Source organism: Bradysia coprophila, unplaced genomic scaffold (assembly GCF_014529535.1).
Source record: "Bradysia coprophila strain Holo2 unplaced genomic scaffold, BU_Bcop_v1 contig_324, whole genome shotgun sequence".
NCBI classification, from domain to species: domain Eukaryota; kingdom Metazoa; phylum Arthropoda; class Insecta; order Diptera; family Sciaridae; genus Bradysia; species Bradysia coprophila.
In genome coordinates this window covers 3,866,065-3,893,088 of record NW_023503584.1, presented here as the reverse complement: position 1 = coordinate 3,893,088, position 27,024 = coordinate 3,866,065, and the positions used below count along the sequence as shown (strand labels likewise).

Below are 27,024 nucleotides of genomic sequence, written 5' to 3'. Positions count from 1 at the left end.
GCTACACAGACGTATTACATAAAGTTGGATAGTCCTAATTAATGAGTAAATGCGACGACAGTGTTTTGAATTATGTATGGAAGGGTAGGACATTAAAGGACACTTGTTATGGAGCATCAACGTGATAATACAAGTAATCGCTCATTTAAGCACGTACAAACATAATGTTATCCTCATCGAACCTTATGGTCGTATAGGTAAGATTTTATTTTGACAAAGACGAATTACTGTAAACCAAAATACAATTAATTGCGGAACACCTTTTAGAAGCCTCTAGTCATCTGTTATCGGCGACGATGGCAAAAATAAGCGATAAGATCTGGTCGGCGAATTTATTTATCAAAATAATGTTGAAAAGATTTTGCACCAAGCACTTTTCGATACGTTCAACGAAAGAAGTAGCAGATGCATTCAACAAATAAAACTGGACACTGAAAATGGCAAATATTGACCAAAACAAATGAAAGTTGGCTTTGTGATAACATGCCTTCATAAACCGGTATGTGCTGTTTCCTAAGATCTAAATTGAACAATTGTTAAGCAAACTGGGTTGGTGGCTCTTATAGAAGAAATACAACGCTGCACAGTAGACTGTCGTATTCAAGCATTTCAACTTCTTTCGCTTGTCGTGCCAACATCTGCAGCAAATACAGCAGATTTATAGGATCGAAACAACGGTTTGTATTTAATTAACAATTTATTTCCAGTTATGTACACTCGAGCATTAAATTTCTAGTACATAAAAAACAACGGAACGACCACATCAGCAAAATGTACATATCGTATTTCTAAACAAAATACTCTTACACTTATAAACACTTAAAAAAGAGGAATAACTCAACCTTGTAAATTCTCAAATAAATTTTGTGTCAACAGTCATTTCAATCATACACATGAAAACAGTAAAACTTAATCCGTACTTTCCAATTGATATCCTTTAAATGACAATGAGAATGATATCACTTCCTTTGAGACATCGGAGACATCGCGTTTTCTTATGCTATGATAATCTAGTTCTTCTAATTGATTGATTTCATTTGTAATAGAGTTTCTAGCTTGTCGGGACGGTTGACTGTCACCGAAAGGAGGTAAATATGTTGTTGGAGACAATGTAACAAGTCCATCGGGTGGCGGTGGACAACGCTTGTCTTTCGAACCGGGGAAACAGAATGATGGTGTCGATATATTGTCGGTTGGACAGTTAGGGTCTGTCGAACCTGGATAGCATAGACTAAACGAAGTTGGTTTTAAAGTCGTTGTTGACTTTGACGGAACAAACGGACGAGGGCATCTCGGATCGAATTCAGAGCCTGGACCACATTTTGGTGGAGCTGGAGTTGGAGGCTGTACATATGGCGTAGTTGGTTTTCTTGTAGTTGGTGACGATGGCTCAAAAGGTCTTGGACATCTCACATCAGTTGAACCTGGGAAACATTTTGGCGGAGATTGTGTAAGTGGCGGCAAATATGTTGGACCTGAAGTAGTTGATACTATTTGTGGACAACGTGGGTCATTGGAACCAGGATAACAGTTTGGTCTTGGTGTTGTTGTTGTGGTTATTTGTGGACAACGAGGGTCCTTTGAACCAGGATAACAGTTTGGTTTTGATGTTGTGGTGGTTATTTGTGGACAACGTGGGTCCTTGGAACCAGGATAACAGTTTGGTTTTGATGTTGTTGTGGTTGTTATTTGTGGACAACGTGGATCATTGGAACCAGGATAACAGTTTGGTCTTGATGTTGTTGTGGTGGTTATTTGTGGACAACGAGGGTCCTTGGAACCAGGATAACAGTTTGGTTTTGATGTTGTTGTGGTGGTTATTTGTGGACAACGTGGATCATTGGAACCAGGATAACAGTTTGGTTTTGATGTTGTCGTTGTTGTGGTAGTTATTTGTGGACAACGAGGGTCCTGGGAACCAGGATAACAATTTGGTTTTGATGTTGTTGTGGTAGTTATTTGTGGACAACGAGGGTCCTTGGAACCAGGATAACAATTCGGTTTTGAAGTTGTTGTGGTGGTTATTTGTGGACAACGTGGATCATTGGAACCAGGATAACAGTTTGGTCTTGATGTTGTTGTGGTGGTTATTTGTGGACAACGAGGGTCCTTGGAACCAGGATAACAGTTTGGTTTTGATGTTGTTGTGGTGGTTATTTGTGGACAACGTGGATCATTGGAACCAGGATAACAGTTTGGTTTTGATGTTGTCGTTGTTGTGGTAGTTATTTGTGGACAACGAGGGTCCTTGGAACCAGGATAACAATTTGGTTTTGAAGTTGTTGTGGTGGTTATTTGTGGACAACGTGGATCATTGGAACCAGGATAACAGTTTGGTTTTGATGTTGTTGTGGTGGTTATTTGTGGACAACGAGGGTCTTTGGAACCAGGATAACAGTTTGGTTTTGATGTTGTTGTGGTGGTTATTTGTGGACAACGAGGGTCCTTGGAACCAGGATAACAGTTTGGTTTTGATGTTGTTGTAGTGGTTATTTGTGGACAACGAGGGTCTTTAGAACCAGAATAACAGTTTGGTCTCGATGTTGTTGTTGTTGGAAATTCCTTTTCTGGAGGTAAGTACGTAGCTGGTTGTCTTGTAGTTGATAATGGGGGACATCTTGGGTCAAGGTTTGAAGGATCACATTTGAGTGAATCAGGACAACGACGGTCAGTCGAACCGGGGAAACATCTAATTGGTGGAAGCTTTGTCGTTGATGGTGTAATAGTGGTTACTCGCGTAGTCGTTTTCGGGCAGCGCTCGTCCAAGGATCCTGGGTAACATCGAGGCGCTGAAGTAGTTGTTACTCTTGATGTTGTACGAGTAGTAGCGGGTGTTGTCGTTCTCGTCGTCGATCTAATCGGTGGCAAAGTTGTTGATGGAGGCAAATAAGTTGCAGGCTCTCGCGTAGTTGTTTTTGTTGTAGTTACAGGCACAGTTTGAGTAATTGGTTTCGGACAGCGCTCGTCCTGGGAGCCTGGATAGCATCGAGGCGCTGGAGGAGTTGTTACTCTTGATGTTGTACGAGTAGTAGCGGGTGTCGTCGTTCTCGTCGTCGATCTAATCGGAGGCAAAGTTGTTGATGGAGGCAAATAAGTTGCAGGCTCTCGCGTAGTTGTTTTTGTTGTAGTTACAGGAACAGTTTGAGTAATTGGTTTCGGGCAGCGCTCGTCCTGAGAGCCTGGATAGCATCGAGGTGCTGGAGTAGTTGTTACTCGTGATGTTGTACGAGTAGTAGCGGGTGTCGTCGTTCTCGTCGTCGACCTAATCGGTGGCAAAGTTGTTGATGGTGGCACGTAAGTTGCAGGCTCTCTCGTAGTTGTTTTTGTTGTAGTTACAGGAACAGTTTGAGTAATTGGTTTCGGGCAGCGCTCGTCCTGAGAGCCTGGATAGCATCGAGGTGCTGGAGTAGTTGTTACTCGTGATGTTGTACGAGTAGTAGCGGGTGTCGTCGTTCTCGTCGTCGAGCTAATCGGTGGAAAAGTTGTTGATGGTGGCAAATAAGTTGCAGGCTCTCTCGTAGTTGTTTTTGTTGTAGTTATGGGCACACTTTGAGTAACTGGTTTCGGGCAGCGCTCGTCCTGGGAACCTGGATAGCATCGAGGCGCTGGAGTAGTTGTTAATCTTGATGTTGTACGAGTAGTAGCGGGTGTCGTCGTTCTCGTCGTCGACCTAATCGGTGGCAAAGTTGTTGATGGTGGCACGTAAGTTGCAGGCTCTCTCGTAGTTGTTTTTGTTGTAGTTACAGGAACAGTTTGTGTAATTGGTTTCGGGCAGCGCTCGTCCTGAGAGCCTGGATAGCATCGAGGTGCTGGAGTAGTTGTTACTCGTGATGTTGTACGAGTAGTAGCGGGTGTCGTCATTCTCGTCGTCGAGCTAATCGGTGGAAAAGTTGTTGATGGTGGCAAATAAGTTGCAGGCTCTCTCGTAGTTGTTTTTGTTGTAGTTATGGGCACACTTTGAGTAACTGGTTTCGGGCAGCGCTCGTCCTGGGAACCTGGATAGCATCGAGGCGCTGGAGTAGTTGTTAATCTTGATGTTGTACGAGTAGTAGCGGGTGTCGTCGTTCTTGTCGTCGATCTAATCGGTGGCAAAGTTGTTGATGGGGGTACATAAGTTGCAGGCTCTCTCGTAGTTGTTTTTCTTGTAGTTATGGGCACACGTGGAGTATTTGGTTTCGGGCAGCGCTCGTCCAAGGAACCAGGGTAACAGTTTGGTTTTGATGTTGTTGTTGTAAATTCATTGTCTGGAGGTAAGTATGTAGCTGGTTGTCTTGTAGTTGACAATGGAGGACATCTTGGGTCAAGGTTTGAAGGATCACATTTAAGTGAATCAGGACAACGACGGTCATTCGAACCGGGTAAACATCTAATTGGTGGTAGCTTTGTCGTTGATGGTGTAATAGTGGTTACTTGCGTAGTCGATTTCGGGCAGCGCTCGTCCTGGGAGCCCGGATAGCATCGAGGCGCTGAAGTAGTTGTTAATCGTGATGTTGTACGAGTAGTAGCGGGTGTCGTCGTTCTAGTCGTCGATCTAATCGGTGGCAAAGTTGTTGATGGTGGCAAAGTTGTTGATGGTGGCAAATAAGTTGCAGGCTCTCTTGTAGTTGTTTTTGTTGTAGTTATGGGCACACTTTGAGTAACTGGTTTCGGGCAGCGCTCGTCCTGGGTGCCTGGTAAGCATCGAGGCGCTGGAGTAGTTGTTACTCTTGATGTTGTACGAGTTGTAGCGGGTGTCGTCGTTCTCGTCGTTGACCTAAACGGTGCCAAAGTTGTTGATGGTGGCAAGTATGTTGCAGGCTCTTTCGTAGTGGTTTTTGCTGTAGTTACAGGCACAGTTTGAGTAATCGGTTTCGGGCAACGCTCGTCCTGGGAGCCTGGATAGCATCGAGGCGCTGGAGTAGTTGTTACTCTTGATGTTGTACGAGTTGTAGCTGGTGTCGTCGTTCTCGTCGTCGAACTAATCGGTGGCAAAGTTGTTGATGGTGGCAAATATGTTGCAGGCTCTTTTGTAGTGGTTTTTGTTGTAGTTACAGGCACAGTTTGAGTAATTGGTTTCGGGCATCGCTCGTCCTGAGAGCCTGGATAGCATCGAGGCGCTGGAGTAGATGTTACTCTTGATGTTGTACGAGTTGTAGCGGGTGTCGTAGTTCTCGTCGTCGACCTAATTGGTGTCAAAGTTGTTGATGGTGGTAAATAAGTTGCAGGCTCTCTCGTCAATGGTGGCAAGTAAGTTTCTGGCTCCTCTGTAGTTATTATTGTTGTAGTAGTTGGAATACGTTGGGTACTTGTTGTGGACGGTCTTTGTGGACGTATAGTCGATGGAGGCAAATAAGTTGCCGGTTGTCTAGTTACATTTGGACATCTTGGGTCTCTTGCAGTAGGTCCGCATCTTGGAGGTTTCGGTGTTGACTCTATTGGTCTTGTTGGTCTTGTTGACCTTGTTGGCATTGTATGCCTTTGTGTTGTGGACTGAGTTCTAAGCGGCCGATTTGTTGTATATGTTGTTTGAGAAGGTGTCCTATTCGTTATAGTTTGAGGTGGTCTATTCGTTGTAGTTTGGACTGGTCTATACGTTGAAGGTTCGGGTGGCCTATTTGTTGTAGTTTGGACTGGCCTATACGTTGTAGGCTGCGGTGACCTATTCGTTGTAGTTTGGACTGGTCTATATGTTATGGTTTCAGGTGGTATATTCGTTGTTGTTCGGACTGGCCTGACCGTTGTAATTTGAGGTGGCCTGTTCGTTTTGCTTGTAGACGAACAACGAGGATCCTTGGATCCGGGGTAACATCTTGGAACGGCTGGGGTACCGCGTGACGGCAAGATAGTAGTAGACTGAATAAATTCAGTTGTGGTAATAGGTCTGCTGGTAGTAGTAATTCTTGTTGTTTGGTAATTAGGAGTAACCGGAGTCACTGAGTTATCAATTTCATCACAATATTGCTCCTCGCACTCCCCACGACAAATCTTAAATGTAAAAAATTTGTTGAGTGACGATAAACAACATGAATGTTACAAAACAAAAGTACCTCTACGTCGCATTTCAAAAACACTTGCATTCGATCAGGAAATTTGAACGCCTGAAGAGTATTATGAAGAATTAAAGTTGCCCCAGTGTTTCCAGTCTGAGTAGTTCTCTTCCAAGTTCCGAAAATTTTCTTTTTTCTTGAACACCCGATTTTATCAGATAATTGAATTCTTCCTGTTGTCTTTGCGTCGTAATCTTGATGATCAAAAGCCCAGCAATCTCTAACGATTAAGTCGTATTCAGTTCTTGGATCGCGCAAGAAAACTAATACACTTAACGTTTCACCGATTTTTATCGTTTCAGTTAACGGTACAACTCGTGGAAATTCTCCTCGTTGAATATCCATCCAACAATCAACCCCTCCTTGCCTAAAATTTTTAGTGAAAATTCGAATACAATTTATAATTTCCTCCGAAACAACTTACTTTGTTGGCACATTGACTACTTCTAACATATCGACTACGAATGGTTTGAATATAATAGTTTTCTCTTGTTCATCATCTATTGCTCTGCTGCAAGTAATCTTTCTTGCTGTGTCCCATTTCTCTTGTAAGTCTTCGTCTGATTGAATTACAAGAATATTTTCGATAGATGCGCAAACAGCACAAGACGGTTTGCTTCCACATCCATTATATGGCACTTTGAAAGTGTATGATCGAGATGAACCTCCCGCCTTTACGTATCTAGAAGTCGGAAATAATTTGTTATTAGATCGGAATGTTACAATTTCTCTGTACAGATTCAATAAATAATGGCGCAAAACACATTTCTTTAAATTAGAGCAGCCGCAAATCACCATTGGACAGTAAAAGTTTCTTATTAGAAGTTCATATAAGCTGACACCTCCGGTTCATAGATACAGTTGTAGTTACCGTATGCCAAAATAAGATAATTTCCGAACTAATATCGATTAAATTGGTGAAACGGAACAGACTGGAATTCTGTGACCCAGTTATAATACATCGTCGTTTCTAAATTAACTTTTCAAAACAGTTCTAGCTAATATTTTTGTCTGTTGCAAGGAACTAAGTGCAGCTTACTGTCCTGACATAAAATCAGGGAGATGCGGGAAAACAGGAAAAGTAGAAAAATTTGTTTCTCACCAATAGCTACTGCTGTGCAAACCTATTATCTTAAAAAATAAATATTTTGTTTCGTCTCGTCAATACCTTTTATTTGACATATCACACATAATTTTTGAGCGAAAACATCCAGAGCTTTCTCGCCAATAGCTACTGAACCAAATTCTGATTCGTCTCGTCAATATTATTCATTTGACATATCGCACACGATAGACATCATGTCGAGACGAAACAAAATATTAAATTTCTTAGAAAATCGGGTTTGTACAACAGTAGCTATTGGCAAGAAAGCAAGCAAACCGCATATTTTCCTACTTTTCTTGTTTTCCCGCACCTCCCTAATAATTAAATTAAAAATGATCGGAAAAGCTACGTATTATCAATTTAGAACTTTAAAAAAAGTCATTTAATTTAAGTTTATGTGCTCAAATGAAGACCGTATAAATGTCACGGTCATCAACAATTTGAAATTACCTCAGGTTGATGATTTTTAACACTTATATTGAATTGTATACATAAGAATGTTTTCAAATTGTGCATAGAGAGGTGCAAATTTAGATTACTTTACGGCTATAAATACAATATATGGTTGAATTACAAGACAATTTGCAATTCAAACAAGTTTTTTTGTTTTGTTTCAGAAAATAATATTTTAATTAAAAAACATCGCAGAAAAACGAAAAATTCTTAAATTAATACTCACCGACACTTCGGGTCGTTAAAATATCCTTGACTGTAGATGATACCAGAGAACGTATCGTCAAAATCGATTGTAACTAGGATGTCGTTACCATTTTCACATTTCACATCAATTAATTCGATTTGAGAATGTCGATTGTTCTGATCGCTATTATAAGGTACTATTGCATTACTCAATGGGGATCGGGCTTCACCGGAAAGAATCTGTTTTAATGGAAAGAAAGAAGAATAGATTTAGCAACAAAAAAAAATTCCATAAATCGTGTCAGGTTGATGTCATTTTTATGGTTAGAGCTTTAACCAAAGATAAACTATTTAATCAAAACCCATATAGAACTCATCCAAAACGAATGAATGAATATAATATGTGGAAAAATGCGAACGAAAGTGAATAAAATAAATTATGATAATCGAAACAAACATTTTTTGGTTAAAAGCGAGAGTATTAAATAATAAATTTTGCGGGTTTTTCAACCGGTTACAACATTTATGGATTGTATGACACAGAAATTATTTATTCAATTTCTGCTGGCTGAGAATTAAATTATTTTTAAGTTTATTATTCGATGAATAAGATGAAGAGTGTCCGGTAAAAGGTCAAGGAAATAGAGATAAACCGAACCTTTTGACGTTGTCAGAATTAAATGAATAATTTGCATAATTTTATTGTCCGATTTTTTACGTGTGCGTTTTGGAATTTATATTTTAGAATTAACAAGAACCAGGCGACTTATTTTTTCTAGTTTATGTATAGAAGAACCATACCACGCCTAGACTCACTATAAATTCTATCCATTCTGTCCTATCAGTTCTATCCTAAGATGAAGAAGATTTAACTAAAAAAATTGTCCTACTGTAACTGTTACAAATTTTAGACCACCAAATTATGATAGCTAGCGAGATAGCTAGAGTCAACGTAGCAACTAATTACAATCCTTTGGCCGTAAAATAAGGCAGTTAAAATTCAATACATTCCGATGTTCATTTTATTTTCGTAGGTTTCAATGATATTTGTTAACAATCGTCCTCTCGCGGCTATTTCATCTGGTAACAACAGTAATATATCGACGATAAAAAAATCAAAAGCTTTTACTATAATGGTGTGATCATGTTGAAACTAATGAAATAAAAGATTCGATCTTTTCGAAGGGGGAGGGGGAGTAAGACAAAAGCGTGTGTCATTACATTCTTGAGAACGAAAGGCGAGAGTGGTCTGAAATTTGTCATTTTTATCGTACCACTTTATGAATGGGCCCCTAAGGTTTAATCTGTTGAAAAAGCTTTGATCGACAGAAGTAAGATACTTATCAATTCTATCGATGCTTGCCATCTGTGAAGGTTAAAAGTGTAATCACATTAACATTTGTGACGAATATGTTTTCGTCTGCATTTTAATTCGGGAGATGAAATGCATATCATAATACACAATATACCATAATCCGTTTCTATTTGCTTGTACTTTTGTATTTAAGGGATACCAGTTACATTTGTTACAAAAGGGCTATCCTAAGAATATCGAGGGCAACATGACTAAAGAGCATATCTCCGATGTCTCAGGAACCGATTTTGATAAGCCTTTCAGGGAAAAAGGTAGTAAAAAGTTATGAATTTTGAGCCGGACCGTGAAATTAGCATTTATCTCCTGCAAGCTGATATTTCATACATTACGCGTTTCTGCATATAAACACAAACACATACATAACCACAGCCTATACGATTGGATAATTCACACATAACCCACCTAGGGTAAATTTACTTTCCATCTACATATTTGAAAAAAAAAAATCGCCGAGCGGCGGAAGCGAACACGGGACCAGCAGCATATCAACCAAACATGCTGACCACCACGCCAACAAATCACATAACGCGATGCAATTGGTGTCGGTAGTGGTTCGTTAGTCACTTCTACATCGATCAAATAATCAGAGTAGTCGGAATGATGTGATTTGAACGAAATGTTGAGGTGGATAGTATATGTGTGTGAGTAAGTAAATAAAGGATTCTCTGTATGATGTTTTTTTTTGTTGTGAATGCGTTTTAAAACAACATGCTTAATTAATTAATTTTAAATCCAAATTTTTGTGGTTATTTCGCTAATGTATGGAATATCAGCTTGCAGGAGATAAAACATTGTTCTACCTTGGTGTATATTTCTCGAATCACTTCTTATGTACAATTGTATATACACTCGCTGGCGCTCGTTATATACAATTGTACATACGAAGTTATTCTCGAAATATACACCAAGGTAGAAAATGTACTATTTTTGTCGTATTCTCTAGGGGCTTTTTAGTTATAGTCAGCTTTAAACAAAACATAGAATTAATGGGCGTCTTTATGTCTAGAATGGACAATGTTTCATCGAAAGATTACCTAATTCTTCAGTGTTCTTATAGCGAAATCTAAGTACTCAGATGAAACAACGGGCGATAGACAATCGAAAAGGATACATATTTAATTAGGCCCTAACCTACATATGGGCTTACCGATGCGCACCTGCTGAACCCGCTGAACGCCCGACGTACTTTTTGGTAGTCTATGCCGTCTCTGAATTTTCTACATCATTTTAGAATGAGAATGTGAGAAAGCTTTGGACCATCAACAGTGTAAGAAAAGTAGTTGCTGTCTGACTTAAAAGTTAAAGTTCAGTGGATAATAAATTGTCGTGTGAAACCTTGAGTTCAAAAAATTTCAGTTCATCTCAAAAACTAATTCAAATTCAATGTTCTTTCGCTCATATATGCACATCCATAAGAAGCAAAATTTCTCAACGAGAGACACCATTTCACAATAAACAACTTAGACAAAATTAAAAATTTTGCCAAAAAATAATAATAATCGTGAAACCGTTCAAATTGTGACCCAGAGGTGTTTTCACATTTAAATTCATCATTAAACCATAAATGTTCAGATAAAGTATTATTACATCGCCAAAGTAGAAGACACTCAAATTACCATAATTAATATTTGAAATTTTATGTCATGTTTGGCATCGCATATACACATTACGATGAAGAATATTCGATGTTTTTTTTTTTCTTCTGTGTCTTGCCACTCATTTGTTTGATTGATTATCGGTTGTGCACAAATTTATCTCCAATTTTTTATTCATCAAATTGAGGTAGGTCAAACAAAAATGACGAGAGTTTTTAGGTCAAGTTTTGGAAATATCTCTGGGTATGGTTAATTATAATTGGTTAATTGGACGACAAATCACGTGAATTTATCTGATCGATTGATGTAATTATTCGAGACGATAAACTGTTGCTACACATTATTGGAACAGAACCACACTGACTGCTGTGTGTAATCTTTCCTTGTTTTCACAACAGTTCCAACAACTCATTCAAATGGTTCCAGTAAGCGAAGTTATATATGCAATTGAAATATTGAGTATCCTTACGTCAGAGATTCAGACATTTATTGAAGATGTGAACGACTCTACTACTTGACCCAACGACGTCTTTTCTTCTGTACTACACGCATCTCTTGACAACATAATTAGCATTTCTATGTGAGCATTTATCAAATAAATTATCGTACCAAAAAGTATGCGATCGAAATCGAAAGTAACAAAGCAAATAGTCAATTGTTTGAATAACATTTATCAACAGCATCAAGTAAATATTTACCATAGAAAAAAAACTCTGAAAAGAAGATGAAAAATCCACTAATGCTCATTCATGGTTCATCACCATCTCTCTTATGTCCAATTATATGATAAATTCATACTTGTATATTGTATAATTAAACACCGATGTGAATAAGATAGGTGAAGATAGGTTTTATGATGTCCATCCAAAATACAAAATCGCTTTGTGAACGACCTATAGTATGATCGTATCTACCTACGGACTTTGTGATAATACCACCATATAACATTGCACAACTTGCGACATGTATTCACAAAATAAAAATACAAAAAATATAAATAATCGCAGATCAATTTACATAGCATTATTAATCAATATTTTGAAATTTTTATGTCATACACACGTCATAATAAAAGGTGCTTCATGTGGATGCGGCTTGGCTAGATGCAGAAGGATTATGGATTCGGTGTGAATTTTAAACGAGAAGAATTAAAATCGTTTGAGATCCAAGGAAATAATTAATGGAATGTCTTTAAGGGAATGTCAATGAAACTTAGACAAGAATTTGGGTCAGCTGTTTTTTCGCTCATACAAACAAAACTGCTACTGAGAACTTTACTGTCAGTTTTTATAATTCCCTTTCTCTTTCCCTATTGTGCCTCCATTCATAAGACGTTTAATGAGAGTCCAATAGATGTCCATCTACTGGTACATATTTGGAGACTGGTGTCGACTTCTCTAGCTGGATTTTTATTTTTTTGATAGAATCTTTCGGATTTTTTTTTTTAAATAAACAAATTGAGAAAAGTACTAGTAGTGCTCTGAGTAGGTCGACCGTGGTCAAAAGGCCATCTCACCTGAATCTTATTTTTTATGACGTGACCTGACCTGAACCTGGATTTCTGAACCTATCAAAGCAGTTTTAGGTTGACCTGAAAATTGTGGACATGTTCATAAAAAGCTGTAAAAAAATTCAGGTTGACCGAAGACCCAACTTGACAGGTTGGCCTAGTTTCTATATTTCAGGTTTAAGGTCAAAGTTTATCAAATCTGATCCATGTCACATTAGGAAACAGGTAATATCAGGAAAAATTCAGGTTGACTTAACTTGTTCCGATGGAGGGAATATTTTTTTTGCCAGAATAAAATCTTTATTTCTCACATTAATTCTGAAATGAGACCTATATGAAGTGAAGGTGTACCTTCACTGTCATTGAAGAAAATGAAATTACTGGAAATTGTATAAACAAAGAGACATGTAGATGCTAATATATTAAATGGATATGCTCCGACCACATCAAAGTAAATGAAAACTGAACAGAGGTACACAATGCACTTTGTCATCAGCGAGACAATGTATCAAAATTAGCGTCATTGTAGTGTGTATGGAGGAAGGGTGGTTAAATTCTGCAATCTCTTACCATCCATCTTCCCAAGTATTGTTTGTACAGTGCTAACATTTAATTCAAAGTTTGTCTTACCTGAGTAAATGAAACCAGAAACATGACATATATCACAATCATGTTTGTGGATTGTCCAAGAATACCACCCATGACTACAGCAGAAATTGTCGGTGGAATCGTATTATGTTCGACTTGGCCAATTCATCGGCACCACAATGCATTGACGTATACCTAAAACGATTTAGAAAAAGGTGTTTCCTTTTTAATGATGATTGGTCATTGATGAATACATCAAACATTTGACAAGGTGAGTTAAATTCCCGATGTGATAAATGCGGAAAAAAAATCTTTTCTTATTTTGAAATGCGTTAATTAATATTTTCACATAATATAAACAAACATCGTGCGGTATACAAAACATGTGCGCTGCCTTCGCCGTAAAAAATGCGATGTGAAATTTCTATATTGACACGACCTCAAAGAATTGAATTTCATTAAATTGGTTTAAGCGTTCAATCAATGAATTTTTCAAGTCATCAAGGAAAACGTAAATGGTTTATGAATCGATAATTTTCAAGGTGGTTCTGTGTGTGAATCTCTTCTTATCTCTATTCGGTGTTATGTTCATAAGGAACAATGTGTCAGATTAAATAGGAAACGAAAAGCATAATACAGCTAATTTTTGGATATGGTGTCATGATGATTTATGTTCTTATCCGCTATTTCTAATGTATTTTGCGAACGAAGTAGCAACAAAGGCTCTGTGTGTAGGCGCTTATTGGACTTAAAATTCTGGTTGTTATAGCTTTTAGGAAACGTTTCTGCATAAGGAACAATATTTGACTTTAAATTGAAAGACAAATTAAAAGATTTTCTGGTCGATAAGACAATTACATTATAACGATATATTTATGTAGAATTTGTGCAACTGGTTGATAAGTTTAATCTGAGTTACCAGGAACGAAACTTTTGCATAATTTAAAACGGAATGTAGCTTGAACTTGGCATTCTCAGGCAAAGGTTTTAATCGGGAAAACATTTAATGTTTATTGATAAGAATTAATGTACTTGATAAGAATTAATGTACTGTTGACGATATTTCATCTAGAGATTGATAGGTAGGTAGATTGAGATTTAAAAAAAAATGTTGCAGAAAAACATGCAGTTAAGCGATGGCTTCAAATAACCATTTGCGGATTGCTTTTTCATCGATTGTTTTTAGAGTAACGACGAATATAAGCGATTAGCACTGAGTCAGGGTTCCTGACTAATCTGGTATTATATAGAAAAATTTATGTTTAAAAAAAACGAAGGACCAGATTTTGCATCCATCCAGTTGACTTTTTTATACCAAAGAAATAGGAGACTCAATATTAATACTAAAGACATGCTTGCCGTCAGTATAGGAAAAACCAGTGAATGATTAACGAAAAGGAAAGATTTACTTACAATTTTATAAACTTAAATATTCTCCGACTTTTTAAGTGGATTTAAAATTATTTTTAGCCCCGTACGAAGTACTGGGGGCTTATAAGATTAATATGCCGTTTGTAACACGTCGAATTGGAAGCAGACAGTAAGGGCAAAGCATTTGGTTATGTTCATAGATGACGAATCCGCAATAAAAAAAATGTCCGTCCGTCCGTCCGTCCGTCCGTCCGTCCGTGACCCCTATAACTTGAGTAAAAAGTGTCCGATCTTAAAAATTTTTTTTTTCCCTGATTGGTATGGACAAAAGTAAGGTCAAGTTCGAAAATGGGCATGGTAGGGCCGGCCCTTCCAGGGCTAGGGCCTTATAGGTGTTTTTCAGTCTTTTGACGATATCTACAGAAATACGCACGCAGTAGCTGCTTGTGATATATCAAATGAAAGGTATTGACGAGTAGAACAAAGTTGCTGAACATTGTTTTTGGGTAGGATGCAACGTGGGCTTGCTGGGAGGGCTCAAAGGGCGTTACTCGGCCCTAAGTGATTCACTATAAATTATCTCATGACATATGACAGATGGAATATTGGTTTCTTCGGCAAAGTCTTAGAGTTTTGAGAGTAGAAGACGGCTGTATTCATGAAAATGTCGAAAAGTTGGACATTGGTGTTTCAATCAGGTTTTTAGAATTATCTCATGACATATGACAGATGGAATATTGGTTTCTTCGGCAAAGTCTTAGAGTTTTGAGAGTAGAAGACGGCTGTATTCATGAAAATGTCGAAAAGTTGGACATTGGTGTTTCAATCAGGTTTTTAGAATTATCTCATGACATATGACAGATGGAATATTGGTTTCTTCGGCAAAGTCTTAGAGTTTTGAGAGTAGAAGACGGCTGCATTCATGAAAAAGTCGGGAATTTGGAATTGGCTGTTTCAATTATGTTTTTGGGGTTATCTCTGAACCTACAGGAGTTATATTGCTACTTTTTGTTTCGTTTGTCAGATTATTCAATACCGAAAGAAAGTTGATAAAAAAAGTTGCAAATACGGGTTCCTAAAATTACATCGTAAACTTTTGTTTTACTTGAGAAGTACTTCGTACGGGCTTTTGTAATTGCGCTATGCGCAATTTTAAAGATGAACACTTTCAAAAATGGGCAATAATGTCAAGTACGCAATAAGGTTACAGAAGCATTTTGGGCTTATTAGGGCTTATTAGGGGCTACGGACGTATTATGGTTACGGACGAAATAGGATTACGGGTCGTACGGGGCTAAGTCGCAGCAAACGCTCCGACTGTTCTGATGCCTTGTTTTCTACTATGGCTTTATTAAACTTTTGAGAAACGGCAAGTGAATGTAGTATAATTTTTGAATCTGTCACTTTTTTTGTCTGAAATGTTGTCTAGTTTGATGCCAAATCTATCGCTTCATTTGTTTAAACATTCAATTTATTATGTAAGATTCCATGGAACTGCTGGTTGTCACTTACTTTTGTAGTTCTGGTCGACTGTCAGTTACTACTTTTGGGAAAATATTTTTGTAATTTTCCCCATTTTCCGATTTTTTCTAAATTTTTACAAAAAATATTTTTAGGAAAATTTGTTAAAATTTAGGAAAAATGTAGGAAAATAAGGGAAAATGTTTTACCGAAAATAAACGGGCCTCATTATAAGTTATAAATGCTTGTAGGTTTCATTTGTTTCTTTCGTTTTATTTGTTCCATACATATTCCACCACACAGAAAATAGTAGATTACATTGGATGCTGCGGAGGTAGTTCGTTACATGAGGGATCAATTTTGTGATACGAGCCGAACTCACAAGTGTGGTTATTAGCAACAAGCTTTGGAAACGGTTATTTTGACAAGTGTAGAGTTTGCATATCCGAGCCGAAGGCGAGGTATGGAGCTAAACGAGTCAAAATAACCGTTTCCAAAGCGAGTTGCTTAAAACCACACGAGTGAGTTCGAGAGTTCACAAAATTGATTCCGAGTGTGATGAACTACCAAGCAGCATCCAATGTATGCTGTTTTATTGCCTATCCACCCGGAATATTGTTGTTACGAGCACATTTTCCCACCCAAGGACCTGAGAGTTCAAAACCAAAAGTGTTCCTAGAACACTGTTCCAGTAGACAACTGGCAGACTCTTGAATATCAAAAGATTATTCTAAATTAATGCACAATTTCACAACATTTATGTCGCGCTATTTCATTCACTGACAGACTAATGATAAACATAAAAACTACCGATACAACAAAACTAACAAAAATATCTGTTGTTGCATTAAAACGTTTATAAACGAATCTAGTCTGCTAATGAAATCGGCTCACACCTCTTCATTATATTAATCCCGAAAGCATCACTGGCAACACTACTGTTTTGGTCACATGATGACAAACTACTTCGACTGTTTTTTTTTTTTTTTTGAAGTGCTAGATTCATATTTTGCGTAATATTTGTCGATTTTGGTGGTGTTTCAATAAATTTTGCTGTGAAGTGAAGTGAATACATGATAATAAAAGTAAAAGTGTTTTTGAGAATAAGTGAAAAATGCAAAAATTAAAATTGTTTTGCCATTGGTGTTCGTCGAAGTTGAAAAAATTGAAATTATGGCTATAGACAAAATAACCGTCACTTTTATTTTTGTGTTTTTTATTTCATTTTTTTCAAAAGTTTTTAATGAATTTGCTTAGATTGGTGTGCACTTAGTTCAAGCGACAAAGTTTGTGATATCAAAACTAAAATAACATCGCGAGTACTGTTTCGATTTCAATGTTAAAGAATATTTTACGTGATACATTTTTACTGATAAGTAATGAAAATCTGCTGGTATGTAATGAAAAACTCCTGATATGTAATGAATTTTCATATGAATATTCCCTTAGACTAACCATAATTACTCTAAGAATATTCCTTCACTTGTGATGCAATGAAAAAGTTCCCATTTGTAACGACCGCTTTCCGCGGGTGGGAAATGTACGTGTAACAATAATATTCCGGGTGGATAGGCAATAAAAACGCTTTTCTTTACGTTTCTTCAATTCAACACATTAGTGTTATTAGTGTAAGTGACCCTCTTTACGCTTCTTTTATTGGCATCATTGAGGTCCGTCTAGTCACTGTTAGTCGTTCAGAGAGCTGTTAGTCATTAAATTTTCTTTGTCCATATCCATGAACTAAAGCGTTATTTGGTCAGTAGTTCGAAATTCGTAAATCAAATCGTTAAACAATGACTAAGCAATAGAAACTTCCTTTTTACAGCTTTTTCATCGGTCGATAATATCCAATATATTTCAGAAATAAGTTGTCTTTCACAACAACTGAAAAATGAATGAGACATAATAATCATCTTCCTGTGACAATCGCAAATTATCTCTAGACGAAATATAAAAATATCCCAACCAATTCAAATATTACATAAACGTAAATGAAAAATGATAAGTCTCAATCAATAATCCCACACACAAGCAACATTGCGAATGCACTTAAACTGCTCGAACGCATCCCATTCCAAAGAATTATTGTCTTGACATCATAAATGTCCGTTCATATAAACGCTCGTAAAACTATCATTTTTTTCATAATGTCGTTTTAATCAGAAAATATATGAAAAACGCAAAACGAAAAAGAAACCCAAGTGCCGATATAGTCACTTTACCAGTGCAAGAAGATGAATATTATTATTATTTACAGTGAAGTATGCTGTACGCTGTTTTATCATCGATTGACCTTATTAAACACTATGACATTTTGATCCGGTGTACATAATATGCATGTGGAATGATATAATGAACATCGTTCGCCATCGTTCAAAGAGACCCCATGATTTCTGTATAATACAAACTCTTCAATAACGTATTATTATGTCTTTTCGATAAATATGTTTGCAACATTAGTATTTAATTGGTCTGCCGGTCTAATGAGTTGTATTAGGGTTACAACAGACCAACGCGTGTATTAAAATATTGCATCAAAATCGAATCTGATTAAACCAACCCATCGCAGGAGTTAGATTAAATGTCCGTTTATATTTTTCGTTTTTTTTTAAATTAAATTATAAATCGAACTGAAATGGAAAACGCATAACGTTTGACCCAATAACTGGTTCATTAACGCCTTAGATGAATATGACTTTGGTCATTCACGTAAAATCAAGGTAATAACAATTCACAAAAGTATTAATTTCTAGACAAATATATATGAGATGCGACACATTTGGGGGTCTCGATTTCTATCGAATGTAAAATGTGGAAGTTTAATAAATAAATTTCATAATTCTTTTTCATGATGTTTGTCAAATCAATCATGTTTATATCGCGATGTATTAACTGTTTTTTTCGCGAGATCGCGACTGATTACTTATTTGAAAATGTCAGCATACAAAGTGGAAATAAATGGTGGATGACATTGTATGTTTTAATTGCTATAATTGTATGATTATTAGCAGTTCAAAAATCCATTTGGATCGTTGATTGGAAATAAATGTTAACAACCCCTTCCACATGTCGTTGATTTTTTTTAAATATTACTTTCTGCTCAAAATTGCGTTTGATTGAAAATTTTAACAATGTTGAATTGGGATATTGTCAAGAAATAGGGAAACCCGACGGATAAATTACTTTTGGATATCAAAAACAGGGATTTCCTAATTTAAAATAGTATTCGTAAAAAATCTTCATTGATGAAAAGTCTTGCACCTAGAGCTCTATTATAAAGAAGGGCTTATTTTAGATAATTTTTGTTCTGAAATATTCTGAAAATTCTGAAAAACTCTGAGATTACAGTCTTCGACATTTCAAATGTCTCACTGTCAAATTTTTCTGAGAATTTCATTGTGTCATTGCGAATTCACAATGACATTCTTTGAAAAAAATGACAGTGAGACATTTGAAATGTCGAAGACTGTATTCCGAAAAATTCTGAATTTTTTTTCACAATTTTTTGGAATTTTAGGAACTGAAAAAATCCATTAAATAAGTCCTGATATATAGCCAGGCTTACATTGTACGCACGAGGTTCCAAATTTTTATTTTGACAAGTGGTCAACGTCGTCAAAATAAAAATTTATAACCTCGGACGTAATGTACTATTTTATTGGTACTGTGTTTTAAATCGAACATTACCGAGGGAACCGGCCAAAAACGATCAAATTATCGATAAAACAATGATGGACTTATGACCACTAGGTAAATAATATTGCCGTCATACCAGTAAAATAAATGGCAGAATTAATGAACGATTTAATACTCTAAAAAAGTGCATTTAATTTGGGTTTTTAAATCACGTAGACAATACCAGAATAATATTATTGAGCACATTGAGCCTTTCTTAAGAACTAAAAGTTCAAACTTTTTAAGCAGCGTGTTTCCATAAATCATCTAAATATTCCATAATTTCTTTCGATGACTTTCAGAAAAAATCAGTTTTTAATTTTTTAAAGGTTAAAGTAATTATAAAGTTCAACAAGAAATTCAACGAATGGGCAAACTGTCTGAATCTTTTAATTCTGAAACACTCAAAAAGCAATCAATAAAATCATCGAAATTCATAAAAAAAAATAAGCGAAAGCTAACTAGTGAAATTGTTAAAGGAAAAATCATTTGAATCCTTCGAAAACGTCTTTGGTCAATCGACACATTAAAGCATAGCATCAAAGCTAACAGAATGAACTCTATCAATCCGAATAACATCAGAGACCCTTTTCGATTCTGAGTTTTGTGATTCAATTTTACTCGTTAGAATTAGAACATCCAACTTCTATCTAATGGTTTGTCAATTTTATTATCAAATTGACAAAAAAAATCTTCAACATTTAATTGCAGATTTTAATTAGGTATATAACAAACGCATACGGTATATCAAAGCCATAATAAACCACTAAAAATCCTAATAATTATTTTATCCATAAAACACACCGTTGACTCACAACTTCCACTTTAAGATTTCTTTCAATATTCTTTGTTACTTCATGGATGTTATATTGAACAAACAAAAAAACACATTAACCGATTATCGATGTTTTCACTCTTAATAACTTTCAATTTCGTTTCACATAAATAAATCTTTTCGTGAAGAAGAAATAAAAAACTTTTCAATCGCAAAGTTTTTAGCACCTGTATGATCATGATGCTCGTGCTCATAATAACTGACATTTAATTAGTTTAACCAGAAATTATTGTGCACATAATTTCTGTTGAGTCAAAAATCATCTTTTATGATTGAAGAGTATTATCGTCTAAGACACTTACCATATATAGTTATGCAACTGGTAATCCTTTTAAAAAGATTTTTTTTTAATCCACTGTCTCGTGTTGGTGTGAAGCAATTTCTATCAATTGTTAAATGAAGAAGAACACAATTTACTGAATCGTTAAAATTTCACAAAAGAAAATTTTTTTTTTTTGGGAAAGAAAAAGCGAATCACTTAAAACCGTTTTCGATAAATCCTCTTTGGAAATAAATCTTCAATTCAAAATTTACCTCTCTTCTTTACCAAATTTGTAAACGCTAAAATTTGTAATATTAATGCACCAGGTGCACGATAAAGCAACCGTATCTCAACTAAGCCGAAATAACATTTAATCTAAGCTTAAATACTTCGCTGCAGCATCTGCTGGTTAAGTTGAAGACGACGACGAAGAAGAAACTAAAATAAATATGTCCAACCGTAGAAAGACATTTTCGTCTGTGGCTGTTTTTTTATGTATCGTTTGAAAATTATATGCTGTATACGATGTGGACTAGGCGAAAATGATATTTTAGATTATAATAAATACACCGTCGTGATCATCATATCACTATATGGTCGTCTTTCTCGTATCTATCCTCCACCATCGTTTCTATATACGTTTACAAAAAAAATCCAAATATTTTCATTATATTTAGCGATTGTTGTACATGTACAACATCTACGCTGATGATACATTGTCGTTGATACTGTTAAAGTTCATCTTCACATAAGATGAAAAATATATCGAATATCGGCTTTAATATGCAAATACATCGACTCCGGTGTCTTGTGTATCGTCATGCTTTGTGGAATTAATGTGGAAGTTTATTTTAATAATTTAATTTTTTTTGAAGACATACATCATTAAGTAATGATGATAATACGATGAATTTCTCACATTCTTTGCGTATGTTTTCAATGATGATTATGAATGGAAATTTTGTCTTATATTTTGTTAAGGACATAAACAGACCTTCTTGACTGCTAGCTATAGTTATACAAAGACAAATATTCAAAATAGTCGCTAAGTCGTATTTTTAAGAAAACCGACGAAGTGTTACCAATTTATCAATGAGAAATTTTCAGTAATTTATTTTGCCTCTATTTTCTGGTGCGTAAAATCATTTAGCATATGCATTTGCACACGATTTGAATGGACGATTGCGAATCGAAATATTGTTCAAACATATCACTTTACAGAAGAAAAAAAACTCAATTCACTCGATTCAATGTGACTCTTCAATCTTGCATATACTTTAACAACATGATGTGATGGATGCAAATATAGATGATCATTTCTGTGAGATCATTTTATGAAAATATCGGTGAAAGAGGGTTGGTTATCGGTTACAGTAGCAATTATTTTGATTGTTTAATTTTTTTGAAGGTACTGTATTATTGCGTATACCTTCTCAAAAAGTCGTCCCACTTCATATAGAACTAAAGCTTCGATCAGGTCACATTCAGGTCATGCAATACTAACTCGATCACCTTGTAGACCAACCTATGTGCAATAGTTTTCCGTTGCAAGTATCGTAGCTATAATATTAAATGTATTCATCTCACATTGGGTAAACTTCGAGATGAACTTGGCCATGACCATATTGTCTACTGCAACACCAATAAATTGAGATTGGCTCGTTCGGTTCGTGTTTTTTATGTAGGTGGAAGCACGGGGTTTCGGGGGGTTTTGAAATTAATTTTCGCTATGTTGCTTACATTGCAATGTCAAATATGTCTAAGGTCGTTTAATTTGTGCTAGGTGAAGTCCTTTTTCACTAAGCAATCAGCGTAACCTTCGTAAATAAAAAATCTTGAATTTGTCAACAATGTGTGGCAACATGTAAAAAACAAAAATCAAAACCCCCTCAAAACCGGTGGCGATCCACTTGTCAACGGACAATACATAAACAAATTCCATCCCCTACCCCTATACATTGAAAGCGAATCATACCAACTTTGATGACCGAAGTTCGATATATTCCCTATCTTGCTATTGAGTGAATAAGCTAATTTTGCATGATCTGAATTTCACCTATTTCGAGTAGCAGATAAAACTTAAACAAACAACGAACTGTGGAAATGTTGGTAATAATAGTAGAGCCCAGGCATATTAATCTTTCCTTTCTCGGTTACCTTGCTCCAACCTCATATTTCTGATTCACACAATGCAGTATCCAATCGTTCAGCTAGTCATCTGTTATCGACAATGACGAGTGAAATGAAAAATGAACTCCGGTTTTTGCTGTGTTTTATAGAAAAAAAAATGTTTTAAACTAAAGAAGTACAAGATTTGACTATAAAACATTACAATAAAGCTATACCTCACACAAATAGAGTTTCATAGTATACTAGTTGTTGCGTTCAAACAAAAGGCGTCAATATCAGTTGTTTATGAAGTAAAGGTTTTCGTTCTGAATAGGAAACGACACTCCAATACATCAGCATAAAGGGCAAAATTATATTCATAATTGTCTACTAATAACGAAAACAACAAAAATAACATCATCTTTCAACAGCAACCACTCCACTCAAAATTTGATTTGCAACTTCACAAAAAAGATTGCAACGTTTGTAATCCTCAATGTTCCGACTTCCTAAAATTTCTGTGCTCTGCATTATTATATACTCTCATTCATTTAAAACAAAATTCACCAGACTGATGACAATATATATTGCAAACAAAATACATAAAAATGAAATAATCTGGAAATTAGTTCAAACAGCGATAATTTATGTGCAAACGGGTATCGTATATGTATACATTCGATAACAATAAAACCGAAAATGAAGAAACAATATTTCAATAATTGACAAAGAAAAGAGAAATGGAAAATATAATAATGAAATATTAATCTAAAAATCGATTAGATAATGAAATGCTCGCCGAGTTTAGTAGGTTAAAAGCACCAAATCATTTTTTTTTCTGTTCATCCAAATGCTTGACGTAATTTTTTTTACGATATTTGCTTGCTTTAGGTGTTTAAGTTTTCGCTTTTTTTTTTGTTTACATTCATGATGTTCGGTAAAATTGAATTGGATGTATGAATGAGTGGCAAACGAGAAGAATTGCATTAGTTGACATTTGAGAAATAAAAATTATAATTACGTACCCATCATGACCGAAATAAGCAAGGTGGGTGATGCGTTTTGGTAAGGCACTTCACCTTGAAGTGTTGAATGAAGGGCGGAAAAATGTCACAGCCGGCAAGTATTTTTCGCCATAATATTAGATTATGTCCTTCTTTGGAACTTTTTTTATTTTGACAAGTGTGAGGGCAAGTCAAAATAAAGTTTTCTTACAATATTACGTAATAGAACCTGCGGGAAAATTTGCTTACTTACGAGGGCCTTCGGCTCTGGATACAATCCCCAGAGTGAGTAAGCAAATTTTTATGTAGTAAGCACTTTTTCACAGTCACGAACAGTTATGTAATAGTATGTTACGTCACTGTTTGTAAATATTTTTTTAGGCAAGTGTGAGGTTTGCGGAACGAGCCGAAGGCGAGTGGAGTAATCACACATGCCTAAACAAGCATTTACAACCAGTGACGTAACACATTTTACATGTTTGTGGACGGTAAGTGCAGCTTCACTGTCACAAACAGCGATGTAAAGTGCACTTTACCGTGCATAAGCATGTAAAGTGATCTTTATGTGACTGTTTGTGCCTGTGAAAATTCACTTACCACCCACTGCATGTGAAATGTGTTACGTCACTGTGTGGTTACTTCACTCGTTCCGCAAAGCTCACACTTGCAAAAACAAATATTTAAACACAGTGACGTAACATACTAACTAAGACCAGGGGAAATGAACTTTAATGCTTATAACAAAGACTAATTTTTCTGTGGTGTAGTGAGTAATAGTAAATTATTGACATTATGAAGGGAAGCATCGACCAATACCATTTCTAGCAACCTAACTAAATTTATTATTGTGGTAAAAGTGCAACGTTTGCAGTTTACATGTAAAATTAGAAAGTAGTGTATGATTCTACAAACAAAGGAATAAGGTGGTATTTTGACAGCGTCAAAACGAAGTTTGTTTGCTAGAGAGGGTATTGTATCGAGTCTCACCGAGATTTTCCTCATATGTTAATACTCTATAATTTATTGCATGAGCGAAAAAGAGAAAACAGACGTTGGCGATTCCACTGCCAATTTCAAATAATGTCTGCTTATAAGTGCTAGGACAATAATAATTCGGAGAATAAAGTACTTCACGGTCAGAGGTACTAAAAAGGTATAAGTTCTTTACTCCACTACACTACAGGGAAATGAATCTTCATTAAGCACTAAAAGTCATTTCCTGGAGACTCAGGGAGTAAAATAATTGTCTGGAACTTTATTTTGCTGTAAGTGCGGTCGGAATTCAAAATCTGCAGTGCCATTTTAATACAAGGAAGCGTTGAAATGTTCACTTTTTCATCGACTCGTTCACTTGAAATTCAAATTTTAGGCCTCGTTTTAGGCACACTTACGGCGTGAATTGGCATATGAAAGGAAGCTTCAAGGCCTTAACTCATATGCCAATAATCTACTATTAACACTTCAGTTCATAGAGTTCATAGAGTGTAACTCTATGCTTCAGTTTGCTTAGTTCGTATGTGATCCATGTGGTTGTAGTATGCAACTCGAGTTTTCTTTAGTGAAGAACAAAAATGTGACAAAATATGGTACAATTTGGTCAAATAAGTGAGTCAAACGCTTTTGTTTGAATGTAGGCTAAGGGTATGGTTGAAAACATATTGTTACATTATCTCTTACGAAAAACAAATGCAGAAAGGGGACATGTCCACTAGCGAATCTGGGACATGTCCCCTTTCTGCCGTTAACCACATTTGTGCTAGGAATTTCATTTCTTAGTACGCTAACTGTAGAAGACTTATCAAATAGTTTCTCAAAATATGCATCAAAATTTCGGCAGAAATTCTTGTTGATTGGAACCATTGATTTCTTTCATGACAAAACAATCTTAAAATTTTTCTTGCCTTGCATTCACATGATGATAATCACTGTTTTATTTAGGAAGATGCTGTGTAAGACTTGATGACACACTGTGTACAGCATGACATAGGGAAAATCGCAGAGTCAAAAGCTCTCGACACTCGATGTTTCTAAATAAGTTGAATATTTACCGAAAGATACACTAAATATACCGCTATATAAGCGCATATAATTCAAATCCGCATTGCTATATGGAAAACGCAGTTAAAATTTTAATTCTTTAAATAAAATTAGAATCTTTTAATTTATTGACTCAAGGTTTAACAAATTAATTTTTTTTTATCTTCAAATTTGTTTGACTATTAATGAATAGGCGATAATCAAATAACTGAAGGAATCTTTTCTAACGTTTTTAAGAAAAGACTAAAAAAAATTGCCGTACGTGTTTATCGGTCGCATAGAACCTCTAAAAAATTATTTTATTCATTAATTTGTTTGAATGGCAATAATAATTGGCGACGATGAGAAGCGACAATTTATTATTGAATTTGATCTCATCGTGCAGGAACGAGATTTCCAGTTGCACAATCAAATTCAGAGAAATGAGTAAAAATCGGCGTAGAAACTAGTTAGCATTGCGATTAATTGACTGACTGATAATATAATTGTATTGTCTACAATAATAGTTTGATTGGATTGGATTGGATTAGATGGGAAGGGGGTTAGCCCAGCACCTAAGCCTCTAGTGGGCCTGTTGTGCTATTGCACAAGTCACTTGATCATATGAATTGTGATTTTTCATCATATCTCTTCGGACTCAGATAGCTCACAAATCGACCGTGTAAACGTCCCATACGTTGTGAATTCTCTGAGCCACGAGTAGTATGCGAAGACCACAACCATCACTAATGACTCATGCATTTTCCCAATGAGCGACTAGTCGATCATAGATGGCGCTTATCCTACAGTCTGTTGTATATTGTGAATTGTGTCATTGACATTATGTCAATATGGCGTGATTGTTGCGAAGAAATCGAATATTGGATTTCTTTGAAATTTGCGACTTTGTTACGGTCGTACAGCCATTAGATAACTAATAGCGAGTGCTTAATCACCAAGTGATTAGAATAAAACCAGGCAAGCATTTTTGCACCGGGAGTCGAACCCGGGACCTCTTGGGTATGAGTCCTATGCTCTACCGATTGAGCTACCTGGATAATAGTTGGGTCATGTCCTTCATCATCCAGCAATGTCTCATCTCTCTATCCAAGATGGATAGGATGGGTTAAGAGTGAATTCAAAAACGAGACAAGGATCTAGCCCACAGGAAAGCCTGTGATATGTATCCATACCCCACAGTCTCCAATTCACAGTTCGTTACCGTTCAGAAAGGTGAGAATAGATACTCCATATCGATCTGCAGCCGCAAGTCCCATTTTCGAGAATTCTTAAAATTCTTGAAATTTTTTGAAATTCTCGGAAAAAATCCATTGAACTTTATTACATACTACCGTGAAGCCGTGATAGCTCCAAATGTAAAGAAAATGTAGAAGACACCACGACATTTGCACAAAGAAGAGGCATCATGATTTAAAAACGATTATCTCGATCA

The 27,024-nt window shown here is 36.0% G+C and overlaps 1 protein-coding gene across 4 annotated transcripts; it reads right to left on the bottom strand.

The window, feature by feature from the left end:
• Positions 1-678: 678 nt before the first annotated feature.
• Positions 679-20,843, bottom strand: LOC119079454 (mucin-2-like). Of its 4 annotated transcripts, none has more exons than XM_037187369.1 (8): positions 20,715-20,843; positions 20,483-20,562; positions 12,881-13,033; positions 7,811-8,010; positions 6,451-6,708; positions 6,027-6,393; positions 1,673-5,964; positions 679-1,543 (listed from the first exon to the last, which is right to left on the bottom strand). In XM_037187369.1, exons 3-8 carry the CDS (start codon positions 12,950-12,952, stop codon positions 910-912), a joined length of 5,823 nt encoding a protein of 1,940 aa, XP_037043264.1. In that variant the 5' UTR covers positions 12,953-13,033; positions 20,483-20,562; positions 20,715-20,843; the 3' UTR covers positions 679-909. The 4 variants fall into 4 exon arrangements, with proteins under 4 accessions (XP_037043264.1, XP_037043266.1, XP_037043265.1 ...); XM_037187371.1 differs by having other exon boundaries at positions 679-1,609; positions 1,943-5,964; XM_037187370.1 differs by having other exon boundaries at positions 679-3,987; positions 4,192-5,964.
• Positions 20,844-27,024: the final 6,181 nt, after the last annotated feature.

Bases quoted from the DNA above. Each gene is read 5' to 3' on its own strand.
- LOC119079454 (XM_037187367.1), bottom strand. From the start codon at position 12,952: ATGGGTGGTATTCTTGGACAATCCACAAACATGATTGTGATATATGTC. The intron at 6,394-6,450 runs GTAAGTTGTTTC...TAAAAATTTTAG, and splicing joins GTAGTCAATGTGCCAACAAA to GCAAGGAGGGGTTGATTGTT. The intron at 5,965-6,026 runs GTACTTTTGTTT...TTTACATTTAAG, and splicing joins TTTTGAAATGCGACGTAGAG to ATTTGTCGTGGGGAGTGCGA.